General features: G+C 29.9%; 2 protein-coding genes across 2 annotated transcripts in view; one reads left to right on the top strand and one right to left on the bottom strand.

Annotated features, from left to right (window-relative positions):
* LOC105207270 (elongation of very long chain fatty acids protein) overlaps positions 1-15,973 on the bottom strand; it is a 26,947-nt gene extending 10,974 nt beyond the window's left edge. Inside the window, exons 1-2 of the mRNA XM_011176701.3 lie at positions 15,818-15,973; positions 3,502-4,122 (exon numbers count right to left, since the gene is read on the bottom strand). The gene's annotated coding sequence lies outside the window, so the exon portion shown is untranslated. The remainder of the gene's footprint in view (positions 1-3,501; positions 4,123-15,817) is intronic.
* On the top strand, positions 10,322-24,474 carry LOC105207280 (DNA fragmentation factor subunit beta). Its single transcript, XM_011176710.3, has 6 exons — positions 10,322-10,925; positions 12,027-12,128; positions 15,172-15,301; positions 17,961-18,172; positions 18,806-19,410; positions 19,761-24,474. Exons 1-6 carry the CDS (start codon positions 10,866-10,868, stop codon positions 19,918-19,920), a joined length of 1,269 nt encoding a protein of 422 aa, XP_011175012.1. The 5' UTR covers positions 10,322-10,865; the 3' UTR covers positions 19,921-24,474.

Here is a 24,474-nt window from a genome sequence, read left to right as displayed (position 1 = left end):
GTACTATTGATGCTTCTGTTTGAATATGGCACATTACGGCTTGTGATCTACGTTTCTGTGTTTTATGTAAAATGACCTTTGCTCTTATTAATCATTCTTACGCATTAGTCCTTCAAATATTTCTTTAAGAATGTAGAAACTTCCAAACTATGTATTCTTATTTCAAAATCGTATTAAGTAATGTCTTTAAATGTTAATACGATTTTGTGATTACTTGATGACATTTAAATACAAGACTTATAAATACTTAGCCTACATCGAAAGTGACAGTGACAGATAAATTATATATTCTCCCAATTTTTACTTGACAAAGTGATAATATGTAAAAAAATCCCAAATAAAAATCTCAGAAAATGTTTTTAGCTCACTCAAATTTTTTACGACATATTTATTTACACACTATTCCGAAACTTAAAACTTCTTATTGAAAATTGAAAATTAAATAAATATTTAAAAAGTTTAATTTTAAAGAGGTAATGATCAATTAAATAAACGTAACTATCAACTATACTTGGTAGTACTAGACGTAATCTATTTAATTTTCTATTAACTCTCTGTTTGAACTGCACTCGGTATAGGAATATGTGTTTCAATATTTCCGCGAATGATGCGTCTGCGGTCACGCATCATCGCAATATGCGTAGCAAAATGTTTATTTGGTTCTTATGGAACGAATTATGCAGGACGTGAAAGACTTCGAGTAGAGAACAAATTAAAAACACTTTAACTATGTGCACACAAAAATGCATACTATTCTCGGTGCAGCAGCATTATTGCCTTCTTACATAAATTGCGACGTCGCAGTAAAATTGGTCGAGTCCTTTCTCCGGTTTCTGTTGCAAGTTTAAGGATTACGTTTCGATGTTGTAAGTATTAATTGTATGTAAAGTACTATCAATATCCAGAACGTGCTGTTCCAATAATCGGCGAATGAGAGGTACGCCGGACGTGTAATTTCGAATCGATCGAAGGGTCGAAACGATCTAACGGAAAATAACGTTCAAAACGTTTAATCAACTGTAAATGGATAATTTCTAGATTATAAAATTGTTATAGCTAGAAGAATTCAGCTTGAATAACGCGAGTTATTTATGAGTATGTTTCATACTTTTTTGCCCTTAAACATCTCTTTTGTGGTAATGTTTTCGGATTTTTTGCTCGTTAAAACTTCGAGATTGACGTAGAGTTCTTCGGCTACGCTTCTTTGTTTGCGCTTTATACGCACATATGTATAACCAATTTTTCGGTATCTAAATAAAATAATGATACATCATTATCAGTCGCGTTAAAGTCAGTGACTTTCTCGGCCGCGTCCTTAAAAAGTTCCGGCCACGCATTCACGCGTCCTTCGATATCGAGACTCGCGGAGAAATTGTTTGATTTCACGATCGGTCGGTACTTTATATGTATATACATGTATAATATCATAAAAACATTAATATATGTGCTGCTCTTCTCACGAGCGACGTATATATTTTGTAGTTACCGATTCTTAAATATATAGCAGGGGCATAAGAGGGAATAAATTCATCGCTTTTCTTTGTACATAACAATTGTGAAATGTCCGTAGAACCGGTATACATGCCATCACCATATCTGCGAGTTTATCTGAAAAACTGTGTACAGGGATTGGACGTTGTGCAGATGTAATGTTATTATATGTAAAGTTAAATTTAATATTGCTCATAAAATTCAAATAATTCTTTTTCTGAAGAAATAAATTCTTGCCATAAGTTAAAAATTATTTATTAATTCTATGCATTTATTTTTATATTTTATTTGAGTAAAATTATAATGATTTTTAATGCATACGTGGATATTATTCAAATATCATGAAAATTGCATGCAACATTGAAAATCAATGCAACAAATGGTAGATAAAACATTAAAGTTCTGTGATATAAGTAATTAAGAAATGAACGATATTTTAATTATTCAAACAATATATTTAAAATGTAAAAATTAATATAAATAAATTACGAATCTAATATTTATGCATTAACGGAATTCAATGCAATTACGAAAGGTATGGAACATTGATAATTTCATTATCGTACAAGTGAAGGTACAAGTAAAGGTGATTAGTCGAGTTTTTGCTACATTAATCATTAACATTTATGAAGGAAACTTAATGTCATGATGTCATGTAATGTTATTTTTTGTCGCTTAAGTAAATCTACTTCTCTTTCTAATTTATGTAAAACTAGTATTGTTTAATTGATTAAAGTAAGATAAATTCAGAACTGAGAGATACAAAGTATATTTAACGTGACTATATAAACATAATTCAATTGAGCAGAACTACTTAGCGTGACAAACAGACAGTTAAACAGACACGTATCCAACAATTTTCCACAATTTTGAGATATTACAAAAATCTAAAATAATGCAAAAAAATAATTGTAATATCTTGGCGTAATCAATAAATATATCAATTACATTATGTGAATACAAGTGTTCACAGTGTGCACTAAATACAGTAACAGTTAAACAGTTTAATTATTATAATTATAATTTTATTATTAAAGCTTTATTATTAATAATAAAATAAAAATGTGTATTAAAGTAAAACATTAATAATACGATAAAAATTTGATTCAATTAAAATATTCAAAGAAAACATCCTAATGTCCAGAATAAAATCCTAATTACAGATGTCAGTGGAACGTTCATTATAATAATATAATTAGTGTCAATATTTATGCAAATATCGAACTTTTAGCTTCTTTCTTTATCTTTTTCCTCTCTCTCTCTCTCTCTTTTCTTCATCCCCCCCCCCTCTCTCTCTCTCTCTCTGTTTGTTTTGAGAAAAAATCTAAAAATTAATTAATTTGAGAATCTTTAAAATTTCGATTTTGTGAAATTATAATTTAAATATTTATATATTCAAATTTTGTAATATAAAGATATAAATTATATTAAAACAAACAAAAAATTAATTTTTTTATTAATCTTTTGCAAGACGTGGATAAAAATTATGTGAGATCTACGAGACCATAAAATAGAAACCCTCGAGATTCAATCGTATAATAAAGTGCGATATTACTCTTTTTCTTTTTATTATTTTATTTTCTTATAATCAAACCCTACGTGAAATTTTCTTTAACATTTTTTTATTCATTAAATACTCACTTCTTTAAATTTTATTTTATTTTAATTTATTTTTACGTAATGTTACTCAAATATTGTCAGAATAACAACAGAGAAAAACAAACACCAAACCGGTCAACTATTATTGTTTGCACTGTCAACGAAATATTACTAGGAAATACAATTTCTTAGATCAGTATTTATAGTCATAAATAATTCATACATGCAATCATATTTTTCTTGCAATCTTCGATTAGTTAATCAAAAATTGAAAGAAAAATATGATGGAATGTATAAATGAATTTATAATTAATTACGCTATTAAATCAAACATTGAACATTAATTACAACTATAAACATCGGCTTATTGTTAAATTATAATATTAATATAACACTCATTACAATACTCACATAAAAATGGAGAATAAAATCAATCCAAATCACCAAATTTCGATCAGAATCTTCTTGCCTCTGGCCTAATTAGAGTAGTCGGCGGCGTATAACTATTCTTGATCGCGGTCTTACAACAACTGAGCAATTCGAAGATCGTCTTGAACCACACTAATAGAATTCTTGTTACAATATATTAATTATTTTAGTGATGAAGCCAATTATCATTTATAAAATCTTTTGTGCAATCCTCATACAAAAAAACCGTTCTGTGTATCAAATTACCATGTAAAACAATAGATTATGAGTAATTGATGTAATTTAAGGTGTGAGAAAATACAAAGTAATCAAGAACGGAAAAAAATAGAGGAAACCAAACGGCGAATAGATTGGATTAGGCTCCGATGCAAGTTAACGAGACACTGCTCGAACACCGTGTGTGGAATGGCAATTCTTATCTACAGCACGATGAATGTGCAGTGCAACCGTGGTTCTTTCCCTCTTTCGCAAATGACGTAGATGTCCTCCGGAGCAGCAGCAATAACAGCGACAGTAGCGCAACACGTTGATGAGTAAAGTGCTTTTATCAGACCGGTACCTTCCGTCATATTATTATTTGGAAAGCTGTCACTGAAGAGACATCTATGCATAAAATCAGCATTTTGTGAGACCTTCGAAAGGCTTCAAAAAAAAATTACAGTACACTAGCGCATAATATATTAGTATGTTAATAAAACGTTTATTTTGTGTGATTACTTATTTGAAAAATATTTTTAAAATTTTTTTGTAGAAACTTTAAAAATGATATTGCTCAAAAAATTGCAAGTTGAAGAAGTATGTTTCAAAGTATGATATGAAGCCTTGTATCATGCAGAGACGAAGGGAATCCATTTTAGAAAAACAAACTAGTTATGTATGAAAGAATTAATTTATCTTTTTAAACAATGTTGTGCTTCTTTTAAATAATTTAAAATAATTTAGATAAAAATAAGATAAATTACATATAAATAAACCTTAAATAAGATAAATATGATTTAATTTTAATTTATATAGATTTTTATAAAAGATAAAATTATATATTTTTTTTAGGTAAATTTTTAAATAATATCATAATATTGAGCAAAGAAATTTAGATTTTAGAAACAAAAATTTTTCAAATAATTAAACCTAACAAAAAATATTCCTCTTTGGAATCAATATACAAATAAAAAAGTTAAAAAGAGAAGGAATATATAACAAACATAATGTGACAAAGATAAAATTTCTTCTGAAAGTCAGGGTCAGCCAAATCAGTATAAAACTTATAAATATTCAATTTCGTATCTTATTAAAAACTAAAATGTTAATTAGATTTTAATTAATAAGAAACAGCATACCGGTCAAAGGCAATTTCTGGTGTGCAACATTTTTTAATGTAAATTTACAAATATTTATAAGATTTCTTAAATTACCCGCCGAATTGTTTTTCCAGACTTAAATCATAGATTTTTAAAAAGAATGTAATATCACGAAATTAAATTGCTAGTCAATTTAATTATCTTTTTTATGGTATCTTTACTATTCCCCCTAATCCCGAAAAATTGTAAAAAAATTATTGTGAAGAATATTATTTCGACCAGGGTTTTTCATAATAATTTCTTTATAATTTTTCAGGATTAGGGGGGATAGTAGAGATGCATACAAGTATCAAAAAAATAATTAAATTAATTAGCAATTTAATTTCGTAATGTTACATTCGAAGTTTTTCTTATCAATCTATGTTTTAAACCCAGAAAAATCATTCGGCGCGCAATTTAAGGAATCTTGTAAATATTTGTAAATTTACATAGAAAAATGTTGAGCACTAAGAACTGTTTTCAATCTATATGATGTTTCTCGTTAATTAAATTGTTGTTCTACTTTCCGATCATATTAGGATTATTTGTATTGTATTATTGTAAAATTTTATTAAAAATTCTAATGTACTTAAAAAAATATACTTCAAAATGTTTGGCCAAATCAGGAATAATGGATTCAATTCAGATCCCATGATGTTTTTATGACATTTATTTGAAGAATTGCGGCAGATAAAAACAATGTTAGAGTCCAGAAAATAAGTCAGTTTTATAACTCAACGCAAAACTAGAAAATCGTTTTGATGAACGAAAGCTAAAATTACATCGTAGTATGTTTCTAAAAATTAAAAATTTACAAAAAATAATACTGCATAAGTGAGGGATGTACGTACAGTGGATTTTTAGTATTGGCATTAAATTTTGGAATGCAACTGTATTGTTATCACTTTGAAAAGTACACTTGTAGGTAAATAGAGGACGAAATTAAGGACAATACTTCTCATTACCGTTATTATTCATATTATCCTAGAATTTGATAACACTTTTTTACGTAAAATAAAGATAATATATATTATAACAATACCTAGATAAAAATAAAGTAAAGCTATTTTTTTATTTAGATAATTTTATATAAATAACGCAAATACTGCTTTTAAAATATCTTATTAGTAATTTTAATTCACGAATATATATTTATTATAATTATAATACAACACAAACTTGAGGATTACGAGCTAGTCATAAAAGAAACAATATTTTTTGCTATTATTATGTAACTTCTGACTTGCGTCAGAAAAACCTTAATAAAAATGTGAAAAGGAATGTAAGATATAAAACGATCCTGCGTAAGTACTTAAAGCGTCAAATAACATATACTGGATCAACACTCGATAAAACATGAAACTCCAAGTTTTAATTGCTGTCCTGGAAGCAACACAAAGTACACACACCGATTTACATAATTACGATGTCACTCAACTTTATGTAACTTGAGAAGTCTTGTAATATCAAAGATTATGAGAATATTTTGTATATTATCGTTATGAAACTTGGCGTAACAGAGATCGATTGAGCTTAGAAATATATATTTGCGTACTCTTAGGATCGGCGAATCTCCTTTGGAATTTTCTTATAATTTCATTTGTTAGTTAGTTGTTTGTCAGTTGACATTTCTTACAACATCTTGGCTTGCTTGATTATAATCAAGTTTTATTTATCAAAGTTGCAATGTGCCACTCCCTAAAAGCTGTTTCTCTTAATAAAAGATAGCTGTTAGTGGATATTACTTAATAGTAGATATTATTGTGCATTAGCTCACTATGTAAATATATGACTAATGTGAATAACGGAAAGCAATTTGTGATGACAATTCAAAATAAAAACTGCAAGGTATTAATACTATTTGCAAGAAAAGACGTCATTGTTTGTATTAGTAATCACAATTCGGCCTGTTATAGTCGGAAGAAATCAACGCACAGAAATTTCCGTTATGCATATATCGTGTACACATACATACACGCGCGCGCACACACACAAACACAAAGTCTCGAAATTCGCAGATCAAAATATTACATCACGTAAGTTTTTGAAAAATTAAGTAAAATGGTTATTTGTAAATTTTTATTATAAATAGTAGTTTAGTAGTTTTTGAGATATATAAAATTTAAAGTTGACCAATTACAAGCCACATTTAAATAATCTGTGAGTTGCGCGTGCAACAGTATTAGTGATCGCATCATTGTTTAAATGTAATCTGTAATTAAGCTTTAAACCCTTATATCTCAAAAAATTACTGCTTAAAATAAAATTTTACAAACAATTTTTTTATTTAATCTAATTTACAAATAACTTTACTTAATTTTTCGAAAACTTTCGTATTAGTTTTAATTTACAAATTTTACATTCTGTATATTTAATTAATATGTGTGCATATTAATTCAGCAAGAAAATTATATTATACTTACAATTTATTAATGTAATAAATAATTAAAATAAATTAAGCATGCAGTAAACAAAACTATTATTAAGTAGTGATATTTTTTTATCTTTTCACGTTATTATCATCTTAAACACATTTACTATTTACTATTTACGATCCCAAGATATCTGAGCAAGATTATTAAAACAACTTTATATCATTTATTTTATTTAAATCATTATTTATAATAGTATAATGTGTAATTATGTGTGTGTTTTACTGGAAGAGATTTATGCAAAAGCAATCCCAAATAATGTTAATCTCTTCCAATCGTAAAGAACCATGAAAATTTACGTGAAAAATTTACTATTGATATCTAATTTTAATATAAGAAAATTTTAAATAGCAGAATTTCTCTAATACATGAAAACTGGTTAAGCGCAAAAGAGTTAAGTGAAAAGAGAAGGCGTTACGAAAGATAGCATCAAATTTAACATGTATGTATCGAGGTCGGTCGTAAACATGGTGAACGAAGTCGCGGAGAAGGTGTTCATGGTAACGAAGGTAACGTCTGCAGTTTTGTTGCTTCCCTTTTTCTTGCCTCAGGCCTTTCCAATCCTTTGTCGAGCATTCCTTTGATGCACTATACATTTTTCTTTACTTATTGCATGTATCTGTATTTTCTATTAATATAATATCTTTTTTTTAATTTATAATAATTTATATCAAGTCTTTTGTTCATTTATGGCACTCATTAAAAAGCTATGTAAAGCGGTTATTTATTCTATTGTTACCTTGTTTTTTTCGCGATGTTGATTAGTCCTTTTGTTGTACAACTTGTACGTGTGTGTGTTATACTTTTGTTGTGGTACGCTGCTCTTAATAATTATTCAGTATTCAAACATCTTTTTTAACATGGAATATAAATTAGATAATGCTACCTTTTAATTTTTACTGAATAATATTATTTTAATTTTTATAATTATACATAAACGTTACTTCTCAATTAATTATAAATTGATATTTAATGGTATAGTCGTTAACATAGCGTTTTTATAATTTCCGCCATTATAAAGCTATTATACAGATAATTTATTATTGCATAATAATTATTGCACGGATTCTCATATCTGTATTCATTATTTTTCTCTCAGTTGCAATCGCACGTACAGTTATCATCACTTATATCTTATAACGCATTAAATGTTGTCGTGATATAAGTAACATAATTAACGTGAAAAGACAATTAAATGCATCATCGTAACTGTTCTGTACGGTGTACGTGTAAGAATAAAGATATTCTTGAAAAGGTATTTCCGATAGCGTGTGTGACTCTCAGCCATACCCGTCACCCGATCCCGCTTATCCCCCTGAAATATTCCTGACAATCCAAGTTATTCCCTGGTGGTAAAATCCCTACCGCAAGTCTCATCTGTTTCCGCGGTTCCTTCAAATATCTCCCCGCCTTAAAAAAAAAAAAACCCTTACAGCTCTTGAATGAAAATAATATCGTAATTTAGGCGATCGGACTTATCGATGATATCAATTTTTATAATAACATCAAATGCCAAAACATAGAGAATTATAATGATTTCTATAATACATCTCAAAGTATACAGTATTACAAGCGTGTCTCGGATTTACGCGATGCTGACTAGTTACTTGTACGTATTTACATGGAACATCGTTCTGTGGAATGCTTTTTGTGCGACTAATAAGGAGATTACATTCTTTCGCAATAATATATAATATATAATACTAGTTAGATCTTGCCAACGAAATGACTTCCATTGAATAAAAGTCAGGTTGATTTTTCTGTTGTAAACATAGATTTCTTCTCAGTAAATCCGCAGCGAACGTTTCTTGTTTAGACAGTATTAAAGTTTTATAAAAGTTATATACTTTCCCTCTTCTCTTTTTTTTTCTTTTAGAGTTAATGCCAGTTTTCCTGCAATATTCCTCTTTGCGATTTTTGTCTGCATAATGTTATTTTTCTTTTATCTTTGATATTTAAAAAAGAGATATTCTAAGAGGAGAGAGAGGCAACATTCTCTTCTTTAATTGACAAATTTTCTATTCTATAATATTCTAATGTTCTATATCTAATGTTTCTTAAGTTGATAATCTATAATTTTTTATGCAATTTGACTTTGAGATTTATCAATTAGTTGATTTAGGTTTCTTCATTTATGATGCGCATTTATGATAATATTACAAATTATATTACAAGTTTTAATTGTAATGCTATGTGGTGCTATCGAATACTATGACAATGTTTATAATTAAATTACTTTTCTTTGATTTGCTCAAAAATCTTTTTAACTTTACTTCTATATTATAAACATAAATGGCTTTCAAAATTTTCAATAAAATTTGCATTTATTTTTTTTCGTTGTCTTCAAACCACTGAAAATTGCTTTTTCGTATGCCTTTTTATTGCGGCTTTGTAATTCTTTGGCATTTTGCAATACAAACAAATTAAAATTTGCATAAATGAGAATTAATACGTGTTTTACATGATTGTAAGTGCCTTTCTAATCTAAAAGTCTTAATATTTTTTATATTTAAATTTAATACATATTTAGATATAAAATATTAAATTTATTATATTAAAATATTTAGGTAATGAAGATATTGCTACGGCATTAGTTAATTTCAGAAAATTAATTATCACATAAATTTTAACGCATAAGAATGCAATTTTTGTTAATTTATATTATAATTTTTAAAAACAATTAAATAAATATACAAATTTAATATTTCATAACTAATAATATCTTCGATTTTTACATAAATTTTTTTTTAATTATATGAATCACGTACATTTAATTCTCTACCTGCGTAATTACATTCTTAATTAATAGTTATTATTATTAGTGTAAAAATTTTTTTTTCGGTATTTAGGTATTTATATTAGAGGTGTTCACGTCGGTATCTGTGAAGTATCTTTATGTCGTTCGCTTTCCTATCAAATGCTGCCCTCTGTTACATTTCAGAGCGCAAAAGTTCCAGTTCGCAGGCGCAGATCTTCCGGTATACATATATACCGGTTTACCGTCTCCTGTATGCAACCAGCACCAGAACGCATTTCTTCCTCGTGTCTCACTGGTGCTGGACCCGCTAGTTCCTCTCTCTCTCTCTCTCTCTCTCTCTCTCTATTTCTCTCCTACCCCACCGCACTCTTCTCTCCGCCGACCTTCGTCCTTACGTACCAGCTCCACAGTACTTGCGTGGTAGCGGCCGTTTTCACATCGACCCCACTACCAGACTTCACGACCAGTTTCCATTACTGGTAGTCTGTCTGGTACCTGATGCAGCAACAGTTGTTCCTCGCTGCGCTCACTGTCTGCCTACTTTCCTCCCATTCAATGATCTTTCTTTCTCTTCCCCCACTTGTTCTCTTCGCGAGCGAAGATCATTCTGTCCGCTTACATTCGGGCGAATCTCTTATCCGAACGTCCGTGAACGTCCGATAAGAGCGACAGTGTCAGGGTCAGTGTGAGTGGGGCAACGCGGCGGCGTGTAAGAGCGAACGTCGGCAGAGTTTGGTCAGGTGCAGTACGGGTGAAGGGGTTTCCTCCGTCTCTCCGTCCTCCCGCCCGACGACCGTCATCAGTCTCCGTCGACGAAACATGTCTCTCATCGCCGACTGCTTTCGCCGTCTGACAGACGTCTCGTCCTGCAAAAGCGAGGTAGGCGACACATGCTGCTTATCTTGCATGCCAGTTGCGCGATAAACATCTGATCGGAGTACAAATGCACGCAGTAAGTGCATTCTTGAGAAGCGGCTGGCAATCGAGGAATCTCTTTTTAAAGGCGCAACCTCTCTTTCTCCTTAAATAATTGTCTTTCCTGAACGATTACTTTTAAATTAAGCTGCGGGATTAAGCAAGACTTGTAAGATTAAGAGCTACGTGTTTAAAAAAAATTCTCGTAGCTCTCTACAGCTGATTTATAAGAATATCCAAGTGTTCAGTATAGTGTATTTATTGCATCTACCGTTGTAGAAGTATATAATTGCTGTATTTGCCAATAATTGCGGTATGTACTAATACTGCTGTTACGTCTTCTATTCTTAAAGTATGTGTTAACATGTGAGGTTTTTATTGCCGAGGCAAATTTTTACGCGAGAATGCCGACATCTAATGGCATATCACGATTTGTATCTAACCAGTCATTTTGTCGTTAATCAAAAACGCATGCGTGTGTAGATAATGGTGCGTACGAGGGAATTTGATGAATTTTAGTATCTGCGGCTTCATTATTCATGACATTTGCATTTTGACGTGACGTGTCGAGTGGCATCGACTGGTCGCCATTGAATATAAAATGTGGGTCACTCGAAGAAAATGCGCGCAAAGCTCTGCAATCCGATGGCCTTGAACGTGATGCAGAGTGCAATTACGTGGTTATTTAGTTGGAAATAATCTAATATTAAGCGGCGCCCTGAATGCAATTTATTTACTGACAACCTAACGTCGCTGCTCCAATTTCGATACTAATATTAATAATTATTAACTTGTTATATTTTACATTGTTTGTAATTATATCATTTTTATTAATTAAATTTATTATTATTTTATATGTCAGAGAACTTTATTAATTGCACATTTAATTGCAGAACGCTTTATTATACATTTATATATGAAATATTAAATTAAAAAAGTAGTCCTTTGACTGCCATATATATCTTTGAAAAGTGTTCTTTAATCAAATTCTATAGTAATATAATTAAAATTTATATTAAACATAATTTATATATTGATTTTTTTCCTATGGAAAATTCATTTCAGCTCAAAGGCTACAAAGTGACGGATGTGAATCGTACGCGTAAAATCGGCATTGCCTGCCGAAATTTTCAGGATTTGAAACAGAAGGCATGCTCGAAATTAAATGTAAGTATATATTAATATGGAGTAGACATTAACTTTACATTGTTTACGTTAAAAGCTAATTTTGGAACGTCGCGTTCGAATTCGCCGTGTGTGCGCCGGATAATAATTATTTTCTTATTCTATTTTTCATATTCTAAAAATTAGAATATGAATAATTCAACGTATTTTTACGTAATGTAAACGACGTGTACGCGAAAATGCAACAAAGTTTATCATGTAAATGTCGCGCATTTGCATTTATCGAGTATTTAGATGTCGATGGGTGGCATAGATTTGAACTTGCATTTACGTATTTCAGAACATATTGTGCTGATTCACGTAAAACATAATACAATGTATAAGATCATACGTAAATAACGAATTTTCATTTAGAATAATAGAGTGATTAACGTTGCTTAGAACAAAAATTCGAAATAAATGTCAGAGCAATTACTGATATGTCCTCAATAGAATAATATTGGGAAAAATATTTCGTCAATTATATTTGAAATTGTATTTTTAATTGAAGAAGTTCCTACAAAAACTAAACAAGTTCTTTTTTTTAATTTTATGGCTTTAGATCATTTTTTATCAGTAATGTTACGTCGAACGATTTTGTTACGGTAAAAATCAAACAAAAAACGAGAATAGTATAAATATGAAATTTTGGAAGAATGAAACAAATTCAAATCTTTTTTAAAATAGATCCTCAAAATATTTATTAAAACCTAAAATGTTATTCTTACATCTATCTGGATAAAAATTTATTTATATAAAAAGAAATGTAAAGGAATAATTTTGTTAAAAGCAATTTGTAAAATTTTGTAAATAAAAAATGGAAAATTACTGCTTTAAATGATATTTTTTCTTTACCTTTATCATTATTAATATAATAGAGAAAAAGGAAATTTTAAAATATTATAGGAAAAATAAGTAATAAATATTTAAAATTCTTAAAAAATCAAACAAGTCCAAATATATATATATATATATTGTAAATGAATCCTTAGAATATTTATCACAGTCTACAACTTTTGTTCTTATACTTATTGCGTGTTAAAAATAATTATTATATTTATACAATAAACGCTTTGAAAAGATGAGAACATATTTTTATTTACTAAAAATTTAACTTTTTGGATATGTCCGGTTTTTATAGGAGAGCCTCCAAAAATACCCACATTGTTTTTTGTAACAAACTGATGACGGCACAATGGAGAGCAAAAAATAGCACACGATGCAAACACATTGAATGAGTATAAGTCGACACATTGCTGCTCGATTTACGACCATTAAATGCTTTGTAAAATGTAGAATTTGTCCTTGCAGTCGAAAGCAAGAATAGCAGCCAGTGCATGTGCACTAAACGATTCATTGTTGCATAGATTTACTGTCCTCTCGACACTCATTCAATGCATTTCTTCCTCACCATTATACGTGCACTTAAATCGCACCGAATAAATCTGTTTTCGTTTCTTCTGAACTCCTTTGCAATTAATAGTCCGTGATGATTTTTAATCAGTGATACGATTGTGTGCGAAAATCTTCAGGATAGCAAGCTTAATAAATTGTAATAGAAACGTGGCATAGGTCATAGTGTTTGCTTAATATAGCGTTGCGAAAATAGAAAGTTATTCATTAAACATGTACATTTACATCGAGTAACAAGAATATTCTGTAGAAATTATGCAACCTGACAAGTATACTCTTGAAATGTCTTCTCATTAAGCGCGAGCGCGATATAGCATAGTACAGAGACATCTAAGAACATAAAGTTTTATTTACATTTAAAACTACTAAAATGTATTTTCCTTGAATAATAGTTTTATGTATAGCTGAGTACATCCAAAGAGAATTTTTACTCCTATAATTCCAGTAATTAAATTTCTTTTATTCTTTGTAATATTATAAGAAGGAATTATTGGAAAAATAAAATGTCACTTGCGATATTCAGTGCATCAAATATTACTTCGTATTCTTCTTTTTGACATGATAATACAAGTGCTTAATGCAATTGCAGTAACGGGAATGTTGATAAAGAGATATAAATGTATTCTGAATTGTGATCTAGTCGATCATATTTTTCGATAATTGCCCTTAACGTGAAAGAGACCAGAAGCGTACAACGTAGAAAGCATTTCGCGAATAGATAGGTCAATCCAGTTGCAGTACGTCCTTGAAATCCGCATCCGCTCGGCCGCAACCGCTGGCTCTATCGAACCAGCCGGGCCAGGGACAGGAAGTAATCTCAATGTTAAGGTCGTGAATCCGCTTTTCGCGCTGGTTTAAAGGTCGCCCCAAATAGTTTGCTAGGCCAATGTCAGCCCGAGCCAACGCAAAAGCACGAATATTCGCCTCTTAAAATCGACATGCTCAAATAAACCATTATTAAAAAACAGATTAGAGCATTGATCCAACTTCGAGCAATACATTAAAATATAATTAAAAATTATTGCTAAATAATTGCTATATTGTACATGTGACGTAATAGTTTTAAATTGATGAAACAATGATTAGATTAAAATATATCGCATAACATTAATATCGTGTCGTAACAAACGATTTGGTTCAATAAGTAGTGTCATATTATAATTAATAATAATCTTAATGCGATTAAATTCTTTTTTCTCGTCATTTGTGAGAATTCAAACTTCAAACAACTTCGTTGTTTGAAAAAAATTGAAGACTCGTAGGATGAATGCATGGCAATTTACAGCATCGATCTTCATTGTTCAGAATCGACAAAAAAATGTAAGAATGATGACGTCGTGCCTGCAAAAGCGATATAAAAATCGATGAAAACCTTGTAATTTAGCCTTCAGAATATTATTTATATTCTCTTTAAAAAGATAACAAGAATGTACATTACAACATTGACGTTTATTTGAGATGTCGAATATTCTCTCGTATTACTTCATCACTTATTTAAGGAGTTAGTTCATGAACGGTAATTAATTCGTGAGCAAAGAGGAAACGAAGGATTCTTTCAATGCAAATATATCGTAATGTCCCTCGCACAAGAATTAATTAAAATGGTGAACTATTCAATGCCGCATTTTTCTAGGTAACTAACAATCCGACGGAAGTGAATATCTTTCTTCTAGACGGATCATTAATCGATGAGGAGTATTTTCATACATTGGAACCACAGACTACTTTGATTTTGCAGAAACCAGGGGAAAAGGTGCTATCCGGTTAGTATAGTATCGTAATATGATAATTAAAGATATTAATTTAAAACTAGAACAAATAATGTAACTATATCAGCAACGATAGGAAAAGATATTACATATTTACACGGAAAGAACAATTTTATTGTGATACATAAAAATTTAGATAGATACAGATCAGAAAATAACTTTATGATGGATTCTCAAAATAATTACGTAAGACAAATTAGAGCTGCAAAAAGTTTAGCCATTCTAGCAGTTAACTTAAACGTTCAATACGAATTTTTTAATGGTTCAATATTTTCAGATGTGTATTTCAAAATTATTCTTTTTCCGTGTAGAATTTGAATATTCTATTTTTATATATAGTCTTTGAAGTGATTTTAATCTAGTTTCAACCAATAATGTAATTATAATCTAAAGAATTAGATTTATAGAGAAGCTGATTGCTACAGTAACGTCGAAGAGTTCTGGAGAGTTGCCAAGTTTTCACATAAAATAACCAGTAAAATTTTTAAACTTTAAAATAACTTTACTCACAAGAAAAGCGACACAGTTCCCCTTTGATTTTGACGAGCCTTTAATGAGTTGTAGTACAGATAAAAATAAGGGACACGTTTTTTTTTTATATGTGCCCGTTTTCACTTTTAGAGGATGAAACACTCCTTGGAAGAAAATCGGTTTTTTTTCTCGTGAAGCGTATATCGTCAAAACTATAAAAGATAAAGAAAAATGTTCAAATAGAAAGTTAAATGATTTGAAGAGTACCTTATAACAATGTTAAATTTTTTTTTTTTTACACTTTTTTCTCATCACTTATCTACTTTTTTTCAAAATTTTTATTTCTTTTTATAAGCAAAATAAAGCTTATTTTATTACAAATTCATCGGTATATGACAAAATTATGTTGCGACATTTCCATTTTCCAAAAATAATTAAAAACCATTCCATAACGCATGGTACGCACACTCGTCCGTATACTATGAAAGTGTCCCTCTTCGATTTTGACGAGCCTTTGATACGTTGTAGTACAGATAAAAATAAGGAACACGTATTTTTTTTATAAGTGCCAATACTCAATTTTAGAGGGTGAAACACCCCTTAGAAGAAAATCGGTTTTTTTCTTGTGAAGCGTATCGTCGAAACTATAAGAGATAGAGAAAAATGTTTTAAGTAAAAGTTGAATGGCTTCAAGAGTACTTTATAACAGTACTAAAAGAAAATTTCTTTTTTAATTGTTTTAATACTTTTCCCCACCACTTACCTTGTTTTTTAAAAGTTAATAGTTAAAAATATTTAAAATATTATTATACTTACAAATTCGTGATGATTAATACTGTTGTGCCCGTTGATGCACAGCACTGTAGATATTTGGGATACTCGAATTAGATTACGGATGATGGTCTTAATAGTACTCTGCCGCTTTTCGGTTCGTGAGTTTTATTTATTGACATTTATTTATTAATTATGCAGAATTACAATTCTACGGTCGTAGTGCGAATCGGAAGGCAATACGTAATTTGCTGACGCTAATAGTTTTTCAAACTTCCTGTTATTCAGCTTATTTTCTCACACTTCGGAAATTTTTAAAGTGCGAGTGTGCATAGTAATGAAATGATTTCCTGTTGTTATGCATAACTAGGACTACAACCTTTGACTTAGATAGTCAAAGGCTACAACACACTTCCCCCGTTACGAAAGAAGAACGGAAGAAAGAAATTGAAAGTGATGAAAAAAAGTATTAAAAAATTGAAAAAAAAATTTTTTTATCACTGTCATAAAGTACTCTTCAAATCATTTAATTTTCAATCGGAACATATTTTTTTATCTCTTAAAGTTGGTTTATAATAGCTGTAACCATAAAAAATTAGCCAATCATAGTCGATTTATAGAAAAATAATTGACTATAATTGGTGAATTTCTTACGATAACGGCTATTATAAACCAACCCTTATAGTTTCGACGATATACGCTTTGAGAGAAAAAAACTGATTTTCTTTAAAGGGATGTTTTACCCCCTCCCCCCCTAAAAATAAAAACGGGCATATATAAAAAAATACGTGCCCCTTATTTTGATCTGTACTACAACATATTAAAGGCTCGTTAAAATCGAAGGAGGACACCTTTGTCGCTTTCCTTGTCAGTAAATTACAATTTGCTATTTTTTTGTATTGTCTCAAAACGATAAAAAATTTCATCACTGTTAACGTTTTTATATTATTCTTTCAATTTTCTAAAAAAAAAAAGAGAGACTCACGAGTGTCACTTTTTTAATCACTTCTGTAAATCTTGCATACACATGCGCCTACAATGTTTTTTATCACCGAAATACTCCCAATAAAGTGAAAAATTGTTATGCTGTGCATTTTATTCTTTCACGTCTGTCCTTGATATTCTTGCATTGCGCAATTTATCCACTTGGTACTCGCCATAACTTAAGGACTTTCGTGATATATTGATCTAAAAATTCAACGTAAGTTTATCGCGGTACAATAACGAATGCACTGCGTTTGGCCACGCGCCAAAGTTAAATATTCCGGTTCAGTGTCAGCCTCTCGAAGTTTGCGAACTTCTTGGCAAAGAGTTGAGCGCGGTTCGCGGGATGAGAAAAACAGATCGTAATCTTTCACCGACGCGAGCGAGGACACCGCGCTGATTTTTTTCCAAGGACGATTTCTCGCAGACGCAGACATTCTCTACGATGCACTGAGACGCGTGAACATCGATTTCCTCACCGCCGGCGACAGGGTGACGCAATTTTTAACGGATAATCTTAAAGCAAAAGTCGCCTTGTTGAATAGAGCGTTGAACAAGGATGAGACGAAGACAGCGCTTAGTACGAGGGAGCAGCATCCGGAATGGTTTGAAAATTTAGAAACTAATTACATGACGAAGGTGAGTCCAATAAAACGACATTCTTCTTTCTTCGACAATTATCTTTACTAAACTTAAATATTAATAGTCTGTACCAGACAGCAGGTTACCATCGGTTTGATGTCATTAATTAGTCATTTAAGACGAATCTGACGTTAAAGACGACGCTTAAACATTGAAAAATGATGTGGATTAATCACGTAACATCATATACAGACGTAGAAAATATTACATCATTATTTTCGTGTTTCGTTAGATCTGAAGGTAATTCCAATCACATTCGACTGTTACTTAACCATTCAGTGAGCGAGTGAATGCTTATTACCAAACTGGTCATTAGTAACGTTTATTAGTATGTCTTGGATTAATACATTAATTATCTAATATTAATAACATAATTGGTAAAAGGTACGAGGTAAATACGTAGGTTGCGTAAATAAAAGTCGTTAATTGGTAAAAAAATAACGTCATTAAAATGACTAATTAATGTCATTATCTTGCTAGCTGGGTATACTCCGAGACTTAACATATGCACACGCATTGTAATGAATAACATTTCTTAGTAATAATTAATATTCGTTTTTAATTTTCGAGCAATATATTTTTTGGCCTTTAAAGTTCTGGAATTAAATCAAACTGTTAATTTTCTCGCAGGAAGCATACATGCACCGCAGATGTCAGGACAGAATACGCACTTATCTTTATAAGACGATCGAGCAGATCAAGTGCTCGGACGTGTTCATGAACAACAATAAAGCGAGGCAGCAGCTTTTGCATACGATAGCCTTCTTCAAACTTCAGCTCAAGCAGGATCACTATTTCGGATATTACTTTGACAGAAGCAGAGCGGTGACCGACTCGAAGAGCGAAAGTGACGAGACCGATTACGATCGATGTTACGAACATTGTCCTTGCAATTTAGGTCGTGGTATTAACGACGAAACATCATATCTTCATCAACGTCTGCCTCAGTCGTCGGATACACCAGTTGACTCAGATAATATGGACGAAACGGACGCGAGAAAGCTTCGTGAGTCTAGGAAAAACGAGAAAACGGAGAGCGACGAGAAATTGGAGAGCTGTCCTTACCGCGTGAAAGTGCGAGAAAAGCAAATCGCTATTTGCGACAGGAAGGGTGAGTTTAAATGTGAGGGCCGATGGAACACCGATGGCTGTCCCTACGGCGAAAGGCACAGGATTAATCCGTACAGATCCAAAGAAGAGCTTGCCTTATTCTCTACGTGGAATTTGGACCATCAGTAAGATAACTGTTACAATACTTGTTATTAATTAATGTGAATTGTTACATCACGACGGATGACTTCAGAAAATCGTTAAGAAAGTCTTACATGCATGGAAATGAATTCTTATAATAATTTAAATCTAGAACATTTTATTTATTTGATATGCAACACACCAGTAAGCGAAACTTCATTACTTTTTATCTGTTATGTTTGCCCCAATATTATACACGTGACAAATAATTGATTTATTTTGTAAGAAATACAAATTTGATTAACGTAAAAGCTATTTTGAAGAGTTTATTTAATTGCTAGAGAAAAGTTAATAGAATCGGGATTTCAAACCTTCGATTATTTGTCGTTTGCAGAATCGAAAGATCCAGGACGCTTATACCGAAGCTGCTGCAACTCTCACGAGAAGACACGATCAATGAACAAGATATCTATGACTGTTACGACAATCTGTTTACTGTGAAGAATTTAAGGCTGGTTCACATTATATGCCACGATAAAGGATCGCATAAGTAAAAACGCTGATTCAAAGTGGAGGGAGAATTATAGGCCTGGCACATATATTACGCTTCTAAATGCTGATCATATACGTGAATGAGTAACGTGAAAAATTAAATTGTAAATTTAAAAATAATATTCATAATCGTAAATAATTTTCAATCTTTCATTAAAAAGAAAAAAATCAATGAATGTATAATGATTCTAAACAATTACGCTTTCAATAAAAAGTTGAAAATGATTTAGGGTTATGAATAACGATCTAAATATGTGTTTTTATATGTAAAATCATGTAGCTACTTTTTATGTATTTGTATGCGTTTGATTTTTGAATTTTTTACATGCTTTGACGTGTAAATTACGTGTAAATTACACGTATAGGTATGTAAAAAGTGCAAACATAATGTACGTACAAATGTATAAAAAGTGACTTTTTGACTTTATACACAAAAACACGCAACTAGGTTTAAAATGTACATCCAGTTACGTAGAACGCGCGTGATCTCTTCAGATACAGATCTCTGTAAATATAAGTATATTTAATACGTTTAAGTGCTGTTGATAGAATATAGATTTAGCGATTATATTAATGTTACACTATCGAGCGTACTTCCATTGCGGCATAAAATAGTAAGCAATAACGTTAATAATGAAATGTCCATTCCAAAGTTCGAAATATCTGAATTTGCAGAGATTCTATATATTTGTGAAGGATAAAAAATCAAATTTCAAATAACATATTGACACGTTAATGCACGAGTTATTGACATGTTATACACGAGTTTGACAAAGATAATTATTTTATAATACAAGATGTTGATTGGAACAGAATTAATTAATGAAAAAAATGATATACAATATACGTTGAAAATATGCTCACTTTTTAAAAATATTATTTGATGGATGCTTTGCAACTTTTCAATAAAAAAGATCTGAAAATAAATAATTGGAAATGAAATTCCGATACATGGATACTTATTATATAAATAAAAATAATACGAGATCTAGATATAAAGATCTATAGATATTTCATATCTATAGACGTAGAATATTTTCATATCTTGGTTATACGATTCTTACGGAATTCTTACTACAACAATATTTTCATTGTTCATTGCTATTCTATTTCTATCGTATAGTTACGTATACTTGCGATTCTTTTTGTTCAAAAAAAAAAAAAAAAAAAAAAAACTATTCTACTAATCAATTACGAATACAGGGTTACATAAGTCACACGCATTAGAAAAATTCCAATTTACTCCAGAGGTTATGAAGGTTGTCAAAGAGAAATGCTATTGTTACAAATATGTGATTAAGCATTGAATATCTTCAATGCTTGTGTAGATAATATCTACTAACAAGTAACAGCTCTTCGTCAGAATCATATCGGATCAGGAACAACTCTGAGCGATAAATTTCCATTAAAATCAAGGTCTGATCAGTTTAATTCTTGACTTGATCTGATTTTAACGAAAAACCGACGCTCGTCTTGCGTTTCGCAAACTGGGAAGTAGAATGTTTTTCAGACATATTTTTATTCTGACTGCTCGATAAGAGACAAAACAAAGTTCTGATATATACATATATATACTATGATATATTTAGAGAAAAACACACACACACACACACACACACACACATATATATATATATATATGCGATATATTTATTTCTATATTCCTATAGATACAGAACTTTCCACAATTTCCGCGATTCTGTTCGTATTTATATCAATTATTTCTTAATTTAAAGTAAATTATTTCTTAAAAAATTAGAAAATTGTTTCTCAATGTTTTTCTATAAATATATTTTTATGACTGAAATCAAAATTCTACTAAAGAGAAAGAGAAAGAGGGTAAAGTTCGATATAAAATTATACAAAGAATAAAATCTTGTTATCTATTTGAACCTGTTTCACATTCATGACAATGTATACATATTCGCTTGCTACAACTAAAAGATTATTAAATGTTATATCTTTGTTAAAAGAATTAAGATTAATAATAGAATCAAAGTGAAAGAAAACATAAATAAAAGGAAATTCTGAGAGAATATATATTCTTTTATATGTATAATATTGGATGACGTTTTAGAAATTTTCACCATACACCATACACATATGAAATGTATTTCCAACATCAACGGACAAAATTGCACAAAAGTACTCAATATTGCTAACTTTGCTTTTTTTCTAATTACTAACTTGTTTTTTGTACTGTGACATTTAATTTTGTAATTATAAATATATAACTGCGAGTCTTGAAAGTTAAGAACGCGTCATCAATGTGAGTGATAGACTGATGTTCTAAAAGTATTAAATGTAAAGCAACAATGTAATTTTGTATTTTATAGAATACTGGTATGTATATATCAGTATATCTTATTATCCTAGGCATTTGTATCTGATTATATTTATTTATAGTACACACCTTTGAGCTGTATCAAATATCCCGACATATATTATAGAAAGATAACGTTCCTAATTTAACCAAAGGATTTGACTGCTTCACATACATGTTTGTATGTTGTGTATATTGTTGTACACTATATGTGTATTATTGTCTACAGGGTGCAGAGTTGTAGAGGCAACTGTTATAGCTTTGACCAATATGTCTTACTCTTCTGAGTAGACTTCTGCCGTTCATACCGCTTCCGATGTTTGAAACGTACGGTTATATGGACGCATCAGTAAATGAGTTAAATTAGTTATCTAATTAGTTATCCTTATATCTTTAAAGAACTTCTACAAAAATATATTTTGTATTAAATATGTACGACACGCAAATAACACGTGAGAAATTTTAAAACAGTCTCCAAAATTAATTCTAATAAACTGATTTAAGTTACATAATAAAAGATTGGTTGTATACATATAGCTTACAAAAATAGAATTAAATAAAAAATAAAATATAATTTTATTATTTTATGTGGTTTTTTAAAAAAATATAATGTTTATTTGTTATTTTGCATGCACAAATAAATTAATTCGATAATCATTCATTGATGCGTCTACCCTATATAAAGTTGCAATAATATGCAGAATTAACTTAAAACGGAGCAGAATTAATCTTGTTGATATCGAAAGTACGAAATAACTTTATAGATTTTTTAACTTTAAAAATTTAAAAACATGAAAATCTGGAACATTGTATTTTACATATCTTTTAAAAATATATTTAATACATTTCATATTTCGATAACAACTTGAATTTTTTGATTATTCGTTTAAGCGCTTTGTTCTGCATATTTGGACTGATTTATTACTTAAATTCTAAAGATTATCTATATTTTTATCTAAAGCTAGGAGCTTATACCGTTAATTAATTGTATACTTATATTTGCTAATTTTATCTCATTGGTAATTAACGATGTTGATAAGCTATGCCAAAATGTCTAAATCTTTATCAAATAATTAAATTCATTATTTTTCACGTTATTAAAACGTTTCGCGTTGACAAAGCCAGTCTAAATTTCTGATTATTAATTAAATTATTTCATATAATAATATTTTAGTAAAATTGATTTTTACAAGTTATGCCGCGACAACGTAGAATTAAACTATCAAATTTGGAATACATTGTTAACATAAATAATGATGTTTTACAAACAGAGGTTAATAATACGAAAACTATCGAACGTTATAGAGGTAGCACGAAGTTCATTAATATTAAATGAAATTCTGAATCTCCTACTTTTGTTATTATACATTACAGATATAGATATAAGTTAATTATTATCTTAGATTTGAGATTCGAACAAAAGAGCTTTAAAATTTTTCGTTAAATATCTTTTTCCTCTTTAAAACACAAATATTTCATAGAAAACAATTCGTTTTTTAACTTCTTATACACCTATGTATACGTTGACTGATGTAACTATAGAATGGTTTTGTTTTTACCATCAACTGTTAAATGTTAAAATTGTAAAGCGGCGTGTTAAATGTTAATTAATGTTTAGCAAATATATTTGAAGTTTATCTAGAATTCATTCAAGAGCAACAACGTTCTTGAAATAGTGATTAGATATCGACTTCTTGCCATCTCTTATTAACCATCAGAGATCTACGTAGTTTCGAAATACGAGAAAAAAACAGAGAGACAGAGACAGAGTCATGTTAAATGTTAACAATATTTTCATATGCTTAAAGTATAGATTTTAAAAAAAGAGTAAGAGAAAAAGGGAAGATATACTGCTGCATACATCACATTCTAATACTTATGCGTCTGCGAATAATTTTTTCGATTTCTGTTGGAAAATGGTAACAGCATTTTAATTTTTATCACGATACAAAACAAAATTGTAGCGTAAAATAAAATTTGTTTTTGAAATAAGGGAAAGGAAGAAAAGATTTCCAATCCATCATGATATATCAACATATACACATTATGGAGTAACTGAAAACTATATAGAAGTGCAATACTTCTATACATACATATATATATACTATATTTACTAAAAATACTATATTTACACGCAACCTACATGTATAGATTACGTATAAATATAGTATTTTTCAATGTACAAGAGAGAATTGAGTATTTTACTTTAGAAAAATATATTTTAGGTACAAGA

This window comes from Solenopsis invicta, chromosome 15 (genome assembly GCF_016802725.1).
Source record: "Solenopsis invicta isolate M01_SB chromosome 15, UNIL_Sinv_3.0, whole genome shotgun sequence".
Lineage (NCBI taxonomy): Eukaryota > Metazoa > Arthropoda > Insecta > Hymenoptera > Formicidae > Solenopsis > Solenopsis invicta.
This window is presented reverse-complemented; position numbering and strand designations above follow the sequence as displayed.